At 45.8% G+C, this 12,277-nt stretch overlaps 1 protein-coding gene across 4 annotated transcripts in view; it reads right to left on the reverse strand.

The window, feature by feature from the left end:
* Window positions 1-12,277, reverse strand: part of SEMA5A (semaphorin 5A) — a 444,304-nt gene that overhangs the window by 75,103 nt on the left and 356,924 nt on the right. For all 4 annotated transcript variants that reach the window (XM_074356161.1, XM_074356152.1, XM_074356145.1 and 1 more), the window contains 2 exons: window positions 9,485-9,602; window positions 2,151-2,332 (listed from right to left, as the gene is read on the reverse strand). In XM_074356161.1, coding sequence (XP_074212262.1) covers window positions 2,151-2,332; window positions 9,485-9,602 — 300 coding nt within the window. The remainder of the gene's footprint in view (window positions 1-2,150; window positions 2,333-9,484; window positions 9,603-12,277) is intronic.

Genomic DNA, 12,277 nt, shown 5'->3' on the forward strand with positions numbered 1-12,277 from the left:
CTTCTCCAATTCACATTCTGCACACAAACAATCTCCCTGTCAGGGTGGCACTCCTGGCCAACCCATGATGGGCACAGGCTTTGCTCCTAGAGAAAAGTCCCATTAGGGAAGGTGTGGGTCAGAAACACAGAAAGATTAATTTTATTTATTTTTTATTATTTTATTTTATTTTATTTTAACTTTTAATTAATTTTTTTTACTGATTTTATTTAGGTGACTAAGTCCTATCAAGCCTCCAAGCCGTCCCTTGATGTTCTGCCTTTCTACTTAGCTAGATTTAGTCCCTCCCTCCCTCCCTAAGAATTAGAATTCAGAAGTGATGTACACATCCATGTGTTCACTTTAAGTATAAAATTAAACCAGATCTTTCCGATCGATAGTAAGTCTGACGTGGCCCTGGCTTGATAATAAAGTCTGGCTTAGCTAATTACTTCATATTGTGATTTCTTTTCATAAATCGAATGCCTTTAATCTGCTGCTCCAAGGGAGTGAGAAAACAAATTTAAATGATGTGATACGATAAACAGAGTTTAATCAAAGACACTATATCTGCAAAATGGATTGAATTAGCAATATTTTGAATTTCTCAACACTTTCTGAGTATATTGGATTAAACAATAACAGTAATAAGTAAAAAAGAACAGGCTTCATTTAGAGTCATTAGACCAGCATTTGCAAAGCCTTTCTGAAGCGCTCTGCACACGCTGAGGAGGAACCTGACAAGAGGGACCGAGCAAAAAGAAATGGGCTTGCGGGTTAGGTGGTTTCCAGTTCTTTCCTTCCAACAAAATTGAGGCCAACATACACAGATTATCAACTGACACAGGGCATTAAAACAGTGTTTGATGTGAGATTGCCCTACTGTTGGCAGGTAACTTCGAAGGGACATGTAGATTAATGGCCCTTTGCTGCTAGAAGACAAAATGGTTGTTGTGGACTGGCCTAATCCACTTGGCTCCGCACCACTGTCCCTCTGCTTTGACAGCATCAGTGGCTCCAATGGTTAGAAGCAAGTGAGCAGGAGGGGCCCTACCTCCTGGCCTCGCCACGAGCTGGTTCGTAAGGATGAAGGCAAATCTCAGCTCAGAACACAATCTGGGACAGGGCCTGCTTTTGTAAATGATGGAGCCCCAGGCTCCTCCCCCTCAGGAGTGTTAAACGTGCACTCGTGAGAGTCTCGTAAAGCAGGCGTGATGCTTCCGGCCGCTGAGCAGCCAGCTTTGAGTCAGACCAGGGAAAGGCATCCTCCAGGGAGCGGCTATCACTGCAGACACGGTACCCAAGTCATGCAAGGGCGGAGATGGACGCACAGCGAATCAGCTCAACCACGCTTGGATGCCTCCTAATTCTTCCACCGAAAACTACCCTTAACAGACCCTTAGACCTGACGGGGACCCTCTCATGCAGATTTGGAAAGTATATGCACCATTAGAAGCAGGCGCCTCTGGGTGTGAGCGCCATATAGGGTAGTTTGGGTGGTTTCAGAAGCTGCCCCAGAGTCGGTATTCCCAAACCTGTAAAGGACAGATGGAGGGCAGCAGCTAAAGCTCACGTGCCACACGGGTACCTGGCACTGTGACGGCACAGCCGTCATTCAGGGTTTGTACCGGGACACTGTGATTTCTGGGTGCAGTGGTCTTCATAGCAAGTTACTCACCTGCCCCCTAAAAGAATGTTGATAAAAACTAGATACCCCTCAACTACTTGTAAGCTTGCATCTATTTTTTTCTTTAAAAGTTGCAAAGACATAATTTCTGTAACATCACTATTTAAATGTGTGAATGGAATTTAAACACAGTGATTTGATAACCACCTTCTCATTTAAAAAAATTGATGAACAAGGATCTAATTTAACTTTCAGAAATTTTATGTTTTTCCCTCTTCTCTTTCACATCATGCACACTTGAAAATACTCTTCCTAATCTAACAATGAGCAGACGAACAGATTTAGATTTAGCTAAATGTACAAATAGCTTTAGAATCCAATTTGTAATTTAAAATCTCCTTCCATAGGTCACGTGATTTTTAAGTGGTAAATGGCCCCTTCTGCCACCTTTTTCTTGAAGGTGGAAGGCATATATTGGAAGCGATTTCCCAAGCTTCTCCACAGGCTGAGAGTAAAGGACGGCTGAGTGCTGGGGGGGACACACCTGGAACAGTTAGCGATCTCCACGCGGGGGCCCTCGCACTGCCAGCCGCCACACTGGGGGGCCGGGCTGTCGCAGGAGCGGGTGCGACACAGGCAGGATCCCACGGCGCTGCCATCAGTGTGCGTGCAGGGCGTCCACGGAGACCACGAGCCAAAGCGCCCGTCCACGGTGAGATTCCTGGTCTGGGAAGCAGATAGAGGGAGGATGTCAGAGGGGTTAAGGCTGCACACACAATAGAGAAAAAATGAAAGGTCTCCCACAAGACCATCGGAACTCACTTAGGATACTTCATACTACAATGAAAAAGAGACGAACGGGGAAGTATTTCAGACTAAAGCAGCAGATGTCTTTGGTGGAGACAGCGATGGGAGGGAGAGGAAAAAAGGGAGGCAGAGGGGAGGAGGAGGCAGAAGAAAAGAAGGAGGAGGAAGAGGAGGAGGAGGATGGGGAAGGGAAGGAAGGATGCTAATGACTTGTCAATCAAGTGATGGCAGGACTGTCCACTCACGGAAGAAACCCAAGGAACAGGAAGAGTTGCAGTGAAAAAGCACAGACGTACAACTCTGTGAATTTTTACATACCTTAAAAAAATGAAAGATTCATCAACTAGTTTTATTTAAGACCTGGCTTAGCCTCAACAGTCACCTCCAACTGATTTATAATTTATAACATATTAAAACAGTGCCTATTCAGCGACGGGAACTCTACCAGCTGTTAGCCGGCAAGGAGGAACTAGATCCCCAGTTATTACTGCAAGTAAACGCAGTGATGGAGCTCGGGGCAGGGCTGTGGGAGCAGACGGGCCTCTGGGCGAGCTCGTGGGGTCTGGAAGGACAGGGAGGGGCCCGTGCTGGGTCCTGCAGGGTGCTGTAGGCCCCGGGAAGGAGTCAGCCGGGGTTGTCGAGGCCAAGGGCACTGCAGCTGTCACGTGTTGAGGACACCCAGACTGTCCTGTCACTAAGGGAGGGGGTTGGGTGGTGCAGAGGAAGCCAAGCTGAGAACTGAACCAGGAGTCATAGCAGGGTCAGAGGAGGGGGCCTGGATACCCTGTGACTGTGACACGGAAGCCCTGAGGGCCCGGGGAAGAAGGGACGGGCCTCACCAGCAGTCCCCTGGCCCCTGGCGACTAGTGCTGATGGAACAGGGGGCATCATCACCTCAAATGTGACAAGAGGATCTTCTCGGGGGCTGCAGGGTGTTCTTAAGACTCAAGACTCATGGGACCCAGCCTCCAGATCACCCGGCCCCAAAAAGGAATCTCCCCTCTGAAAGGGGACAGCAGAAGACCTAAGGGCCAAACCTCCAACTTAACACAGGGACTTGTGCGTTTCTTAGCAAATACGACAAATGAAGAGCAGGATTACAAGTAGGTGACAAGCTTTCCCTTCACCCCTGCTGCCCCCACCGTCTCGCCCCACGCGTCCTGCCCTGGACGACTGCGGGGACTGAGGACTTGTCAGCCGCACAGGAGAGGACTCCACGGAGGAGACCGTCCATTCTTCGCAGGTTCAGAACAAAGCCGACACCACATGCGTGTGTGGACATCCAGGCGAGCTTCACCTCTGCTCCATCACGCCTCCAAACACGACAGGAAAGCGTGAACTTGTGTGTTCACGCCTCTGACACGGCCGCTCGCCTCTAGCTGCCACAGTTATGACCCTGTCCCTCCTTCCTTCTGATCAGCACTCCGAGGCTTCAGACCCACATGCCTGGCAGTTTCTATAAGAAGCCTTGATGACAGCGAGGGGATAGATTCCACGTGATTCTCCACATCCTCCCAGAGGGAGTGAATCTACAAAGGCAGATTTTTCCGAAGAGGAAAATATCCCCATTTCTAAGGTCCCTGTAACTCCTCCGTCCCACCGGGACAAAGATGCAGCTTCTACTCTGACCGTAAGGAGAACTTACTGTTTTCTTGGGCTCTTGTTGAGGGTAGGGAAGGGGTCAGTACACGGCCTCACTGGGATTTACGATGCTTCCAAATCCTCACGTGGTTTTAAGTCCAGACACCTGCCCGCGATGTAATGTTCTCACCGTAGGGAGCATCAGCCCCTTGCTCACGGAACCAGAGTCAGGAACAACAGTGATCACACCATGTATCTGTATGACTTTCACACAATCTAGGTCCACGCTCTTCACTAATCATACTGATCATTACTATTCCTCTGTGAGTGTGCTGTCTGGGGAGCCCTGCAGAGCCAGCCCCCCTCTACCTGCTACCTGCCCTATGGGGGTACGAGCCCCCCCGGTAATGAGGAGTGGTGAGAGGCTAGAGCTCAGAGGCCAAGGAAAACGGCACCTGAGTGCTTGTCAGGTGGTCGGTACAGGGACGACAGTCTAGTTAAGGCCCGTTAGACATAAAAGCATTGCATGGATCATACGGAAATGATGCTGAGTTCCATTTTGGCTTCACAGATGCAAATATGGTTCCATGTGCCTCCCTCACGGCATCCAAATGATGCTCTACCTCGGACAAGACCCAGATCTGCATGACAAGGAACTCAGTCCATGGCCTTCCCCGTGTACTTCTAGATGGAGGTGTTGGTTGGAAGGGGAAATCGGGGACAAGGATTCTCATGGAGGAATAAGAAGAAAGGAGGGCATTTTCACATAAACATTTCATGGCTTTTATGCAAATTACTGACAGGTTTGGCTCACTGGCTGGATTTATACAGGATATGAGGGATCCCACTGAACAAGTGACTGATGAACAGATGAACTGTGGAAAGAGGGGGTTTCAGGGCACGGGGCTGGACTGTGTCCCCACGGTGCTGCTCTGGGTACGACATAGGGAGGGGCAAGTGCCTGTGTCTCTTGCACCCCAAACATGCACACACACACACACATGCCACAGCACGTGGACAATAGCTCAAAGAGCTTAACAGGGAATTTTTAAAGCAACATGAAAAAACAACCAAAACAAACTGCCACCACTCACGTAGTTTAATGCACCATACTGATGCTAACATTTTACATGAAAAACTTCCTCCTCCTCTGAAGGCCTGCTTTTCTGTGGACTAGACTCCAGCCCAGCCCAGAAGGAGCCAGAAGCCTCTAGAATGTTGCTGGAGTGTCGGGGAAAGAGAGCCCCACAAGTTACGAAGTATAAAATAATGTGGCTTCATATTATCGGTGGGGGTCCCAGAGATGAAGATCTAGGTCCAAAGTACTTGCATTTATGATGATGCTGGAAGGACCGTGAAGAGGATGTAATGAAAACGCTTTGGGCAGAAGTGTGGGCTGTGTTAAGGGAACAAACAAGGGACGCTGAGGACGCAGGGACAGACAAGGTGGGGAGCTGGGACAGTGCTCGGCCTGTCGGCTTATTGCATGGAGGGGAGGACAGGTTGTGGGGGCCTGAGTGGAGGACAGAGCCTGGGCTGGAGCTGCCCAACAGGGGCTGTAACAGGGGCACGAGACCTGGCTGAAACTGCAACCTGAGCAGAAGGAGGGCAAGGAAGGCGTACCCCAGCCTCTCTCTTCCTGCCCAAGGTGTGCGCAGCCTGGTTCCACCACCACCAGAGAGACCGGGGCGAGGGCGAGCAATCTGGAAGTGGGAAAGCTCAGGCTCAGATGCGGCCCAATTTGCTCAAAGTCACTGGTCATAAAAGACACAAGAATCCGTCTAAACAAGCTAAATCCAAAGCCTGTGATGTCAGCCACTTCATTCTTTGGTGTGATTCTTAGATCCTTCTTTGGTGAGAGTCTCATGGGAATCAGCTTTGTATACTTTTATCCCTGACTGTGTGATAGCAAAGTCCTCTTCACCAGGAAATAACAGACTTCCAAGAGCTGGCTACGGAAGATCCAACTTTTGTTAACAAGCGTAATCTCCAATCCTACGTTTATTCATGATCAAGTCATTAATTCACGACCGATCAAGGATGCAGATGTGTATGATGAGCACGGAGGTCCTTGGGGACATCCTAGGTCCTTCCTCCACCCCACCACCCTTCTCTTGTGACTAAATCAAAGTCCTATACTTTCTATTCAGATATTCTTCCAGAAGTTAAAAGATCTTCCTTTATTTCTTTTCAAAGTCTCATGTACTTTTGGTCGGAGACTAACAAAACAGGATGCTGGATACACCCCGTGGACAGACTGGCCTCGTGCTACGGCGCTGACTTCCTGTGACCCTTATGTCTCTCTGTGCAGGTGCGTTCCAGGAAGGGAAGGCGTGCCTTTGAAGAGGACTAAGCTGAGCACTGAGTGGCCTCCGCTGGGCTGGGCTGGGTGAACAGAGGCAATGTTTACTGCCTCTGAGTCCCAGTCCTTTGATCTATAAAATGGAAGCAACAGCGTTCATTCCAGGGGTTCATTATGAACTTTAAGTGAGGTAGTTCACTGGCAGGTGCCTCACAAGGCACTGAGCACATGGTCCAGACACACAATTAACCTTAGTTCCTTTCTCCTTCTTTTACAGTAGATTTCCTTACAAAATTCAGAAGTAATACTCACAGACTATCTGACTACCTGGTGACTAACAGGTCACCTGTCACTGAGTTCACCTGTCAGCCACCTGCGTTGGGGAGATGAGGCCACTGGGAATGGCACTGTCCTGTAAGTTAGGGGTAATGTCAGAAATACTGGGTTGAAGTCCTGATTTCTTTTCCAGTGTAATTTTAGAATCTTGTGTAAACCTTTCCGTCTCTGGTGTATCATGCTGCCATCTAAATAAAGGGCTTCCAGCTCAGTCACTGGGAAGAGTCCCCTTTCACTCTAAAGATGATGATGGCACAGCAGCCAGGGGAGAATCTGTTATTTTGAGACATGCAGGTGCTTATTTGGTCTCCTTATTTTGCTAGTTGCTGCACAGCGCATTTTGGAACAGGGACTCACTGTGTGGCGTGACATGCTCATCACCGTGACCGTGAATGACCCTCAGTCCGTGGGTGATTTTCATGCATCAGTAAAGCCCAGGGAGACTCTTAAGACCACACTAACCTTGATAAGCAACACCACAGGTTATGCAGGGCATAAATGTTACTTGAATTACTCTAGGTTTGTAAATTTAGATCTTGCTCGAACACCTCAGGTCTCTTATACCGAGAACAGTGCTTTTAATCACAATTACATAAGCAAAAAGAACATTAATCAATATGTCAGTCAACTGTTGTCCTGTCTCCCAGACAAGAGAAATCCATAAACATTGGAAATAGGGAACTTTTAGTGGAAAAGAGGTTGCCTTCTTTACTCTGGCCAATAAAATCAAGTCTTTCTTCCAGTCAAAAAATTAAAAAAAAATTATATAGAAGCAAATTACATTTTTTATAGCTTTGAAAAATACTTCTCTAAATCGGCTTTGTATTAATGCTAATCATTTCATCTAGCTTATTTCTTTCTAAGAGATTTTTAGGAAGGGGTGTATAATTAAAACAACAGTTGGGTAATATGGGATTTCGCATTTTCTATCTGGTAGCTACATGAATCAGAAAAATACATGTTTTTCTTTCTTGTGTTTTTCTCAGAGTGACATAATTTATTGCCTGTTGTTGAATACTTTGCATAGTCTTATAAAAGCGTATCTTGATAGATGACAGATTACATTGCAGGAGATGATAGAGATGGTTTAGTAATGAAATCACCTTGTGCCAGAAAAAAAAAAAAAAGATCTTGTTATGTGTGTTTTAAGGACAGTGAATCAGAGCACACATCCCAGCCTTCTTTTTCAAGCAGATATGGTGGAGGCGCAGCCCTGAAATCAGGGCAGGTCCACATCGCCCTCTGACCTTCCTTCAGTTTATAAAGGAAACTATCATCTCAGTGGAAAGAAGCAACTTTAGTGATAACCCTCCAGTTGCTTCTTAAATATTGGGTCATTTCCATTTTGACTGCAGAACTACACAAGATGCCCTTGTAAACTAAGCGGGTGAGCGTGCATTTCCCGTTACGTAATTAAGCATGCCCCGACGTCCACTCAAACAGCCTTCAGTCTTTACTTCTTAAGAAGAACTGCTATCATCTTCTGCCCTTCTTGCCACTAACAGTGCCAGGTCAGACGTCGACAAGGAGATGCGCTGATTCTTCTAACGTGCGCGTCTCGGCTTTAGAGCCACGTTTCAGACGTCGTGCTTTATGTTTTCTGTAGCTGCAAAGAATTCAAGGTGAACGCCTTCATGTGGTTCACACATAAGAAGGGTCTTAGCACAAACAGTGGCCTGTCTTAACCGGTTGCACGACACACTGCAACAAAGTTTGCTTCTCAAATCAGAGATCTGGAGCTAAATAACGAAAAGGACTAGCTGCTAACCCCGCCGCGAGGCTTTGCTCAGAGCCTGGATGTGGCGACGCAGCCACCCCAGCAGTGAAAGGCTGAGATCTCATGTCGACCTTCGGGGAACGACACTGGTTCCAATAGCTCTGCCTCCCTCGGGTCACTCTGCCTGATTTTCTCACAAATAGGAGGACAGGCTTCGTGACACATGGCTTAAATAAAGGGAAGAGCAGGTTCTTTGACAGGAAGCAGACGGACTGTTGAGATGCCTCAGGCAGACACAGCCTGGACTTGAACTAACGGAACGTGTCCCTTCCCTCGTCACCGCTGTCCTGCAGAGGCACCGCCGGGACGGACAGCTGGGCGATCAGCAGCGACGTGACAGCAAAGTGATTTATTAAAGGTTCAAACGTGTTCAAGTTAATAGGTGTTGCTCATATTCTCTGAGAACAGAGGAAAGAATTTGCAATGAAGGTTCTAAAGACAAAGGGAGAAAAAAAAGGCTGGACCCTACAAGTGAGGACTCAGACAAATGAACAGGCAAAGGAAAGTTTGCAATCTGTTTTCCTGGATTCAGAGTCTGGCTCTGAACACAGGGGAGTTTCCCCTCATTCTGCAGGTTCCCTGTGGGAATATGCATCAGGCCGTTTCTCCCGGAACTTCTTGTGACCCTGTGGGGTACCTGGGAGACTGTCCCACATGGGGTTCCATGATGGCATCCTTTAGTTTATTCTTTTAAAAACTCTACTTAGCTAGTCTTCTGGAATTATAGCTCCCAAGGGATAGTGATGGGTGTGGGAGATGCTATTTTAGTAACGTTACAAAGGGCAAAATAGTCCACACCAAACTCTGGAGATAAAAATCCAAGAATAAAACGGAGATGTTATGCCTCATTTTCAAACTAGCACTGTTGTTTCTCCTCATAACAGACAAGATGATGGCAGCGTTCTGCGTGGTTCTGTGCAGGCTAATGGCTGAATGAGTTAAGAGAGCACAGACTGGATTGTGAAGAAGGTTCTTACATGAAAATGTGTGGACATCACAGAAGCGCGGGTTAGGGTCATGGGACAGCCGGGTTCCCGGGGACGGTGTTTCCAGAGCTGGAGACATGGACACTTACAGGGCAGGTGGAGATGCTCTGCTCCCACTGCGTCATGCTCAGGCTCTCCTCCAGGCTCGTGCATGTCTTCATCACCACATCCCAGCCACAGTAGGGGTCCTGGGCCCCAATACAGGCGCTGAAACACACACCAAAGGGTCAACAGAAAGGCAGGTTTGTCCGCGACAATAGATGCAAGTTAGGAATTGACCCTGATGGTTTGACATGGGAACTACTTATGAGAAACAAAGTTTTAGTCTGCACACTAGAGAACACAGCTATCTGCAGACACCAATAAGTATCCAATTAAAATTAAATCATTAAGTTTTGCTGACATATCTATTTTAAAAAATTATTATTATTATTATTTTTTTTTTTTAAGATACAGGGCAGACAACTAAATGACTACGTGTGCTAACACAAGTCTTTTGGTGTCATGAACAATCCAAAGTCAGAACTTTGCAAATGTCAAAGATTGAGATGGTTGGTGTTATCACCACCACCATCACCACCACCATCATCACCAACCCCTTATGGACAGGCATTATTTGTTGAACACCTAATGTAACATATAAAATTATTACATCAATTAAACATTTAAACAACTCTAAGGAGGGAGGTATTATTATGTTGACTTTATTTATGAGAAAACAGAGTCACATTATTTATAAAATTTGCTCAAGGACAAGCAAATATACCCAAAACCCTGCAACATGGTTAGTTCTATTTTATAAAATAGGGAAGTCTTCCATTTGAGTATTGTAGCTTACAAATGTATTAAAATCTTCAATTTAATAGTGGTTTAGTATAGCTCTGTCTGCAATAGTCAACATATTCTATCAGAAATACTGTAGATGGTAGATTCTTTAGCTTTGTCTCAGTAAAAGAGCTCATATGACATGGGCATTGTTGGGTGAAGATGTTGGCCCATTTACATTATAAACACAGTAGAAGGTAGATGTAGGGATGGGGGAAGCAGACAGATGACAGTGATGGAGCCAAAATTATACAGACAAGCAGAGAACTGGCCACCCTCTCTCTGAAGGGGTCAAGAGATCGGGGGCAGGACATGGTTGTGAGGAGGGGTAGGTGAGGGCAGCATGGACGTGCCAATGTCTTCTGAGTTATAACAGAGCTTACAAGAGGGTGACTCTGTTACAGTTACTGGGTGACCAAGAATAGGACTAGAAATTATAGCATAATTATCCAACATGGAACCAGGGAGGTAGTGTAAGTAATTACAAGGCATTAATATTAATGATATTAAAAACCCTAATTAATATAGCGGATCTTAACCTTGTAGAAAGCACGTTATTCTCTGTTCTAAGAACTCGACCTCTATTAGCTTATTTAAACCTCGTAAAACCTTTACATATAGCACATCAGTTAGTCACTCCATTCACTCCCACTTTAAAATGAAGAAACCAAAGCAGAGAAAGGCCAAGTCCAAGCCCCACAGCTGGGGAAGATACATCTAACGGCAATAAATCAAGCAACAGAGGTATAAACGATTACTGATTAAGTTACTAGGAAAATATCATACCTCAGCCAGCCAAGGAAGTTCCCATGGTTAACACGGCGCTTCTCACAGCAGGACTAGGTTGGGGTGGGAAGGGCTGTGAAACAGTTACCTGTCACCAGAACCTCGCTAGAACGTTTTGGTAAGTGCCCACACACGTGTTAAAAGGTAAACTGAGGCATATGAAACGTTTCCAGAGTTTTGCTGACATATCTAACATCCGGCAGTGGCAAACGGGAAGAAGGCAGGAGGTCCCGCCCACAGGAGCCAAGGATGGGTTTTTACAAGGAAGAGTAGGAAGCAAAGCATGAAGGTTATTTAACTCCCTACAGCTTACGTGGCGCCTTATTTGGGAAAGCCTCACTGGCTATTTGCCGTAGATTTTCTCCAATTCCAGTGCGCTGACCCTGGCTTAGCCCTGCTGAGCTAGCATCACTGATGGATGCCACGGTGTGCACCACACATTGGAATGTGCTCCATGTTTGAGCCTGTCTCCCTGCTAGTGAGCAAGTCGGGTTTAACTACGCTTAGAGATTTACTCCAGAAGCCTGAATTCCTTTTCATGTTTCTTATTAAAGCAACATGACCATTAGACAAAATTAAACTTTCAAGAAAGGAGGAAATTCCACCAAGTCCCTAACTTTGCCCAAGGCTCCCCTGCAAAGCTGTTTGTAGATTTCAAACAATGCCACAGGGTTACATGGAATATTTTAAGCTGTTTTAAATGAAAAGCTGCTTGTAATAACATCTCTTCCTTCCGATACTGCTGATGGTTCTGCAGATTCTCAAAATTACACTTATCCCTTTAAATACTAAAACTTATCTACAAACACAAGTGCCCATTCATTGAAAATACCATTTATATATCGTTTTCTTCACTTAAAATATTTCATACCATGGGCAACATTCTGATGAGCGCTACCTTTATTCCAAATTATACTTTAAGAAAAACCAGTCATCGTGACATTATTTTTGGAAGAGATCATGTGGAAAATCACAGACTTCCTATTAACGCAGCTATCATGAAAGTGGCTTTTCTTCATTTCACTTTGAAAATGTTTTTCTTTGTGTGATGAATCTTCTACATAATTTTTTCCGTTATTTTGTTAAGAACCTTAGATTATTCTCATTTGATACCTTGCCCTGGTATTTGAAAGTATCAGAATTCAGAAAACACGTTGGTCAGCATCTGATATTTAATTTGAAAACGTATTTATTGAAAGTGGATTTTAGAGCTAAATGTATATTTAGAGGTGGGCTTGAATGCTAGAAGGGTAAACTCCTTTTCCTCTTAC

The sequence above is a fragment of the Camelus bactrianus genome, chromosome 3 (genome assembly GCF_048773025.1).
Source record: "Camelus bactrianus isolate YW-2024 breed Bactrian camel chromosome 3, ASM4877302v1, whole genome shotgun sequence".
NCBI classification, from domain to species: domain Eukaryota; kingdom Metazoa; phylum Chordata; class Mammalia; order Artiodactyla; family Camelidae; genus Camelus; species Camelus bactrianus.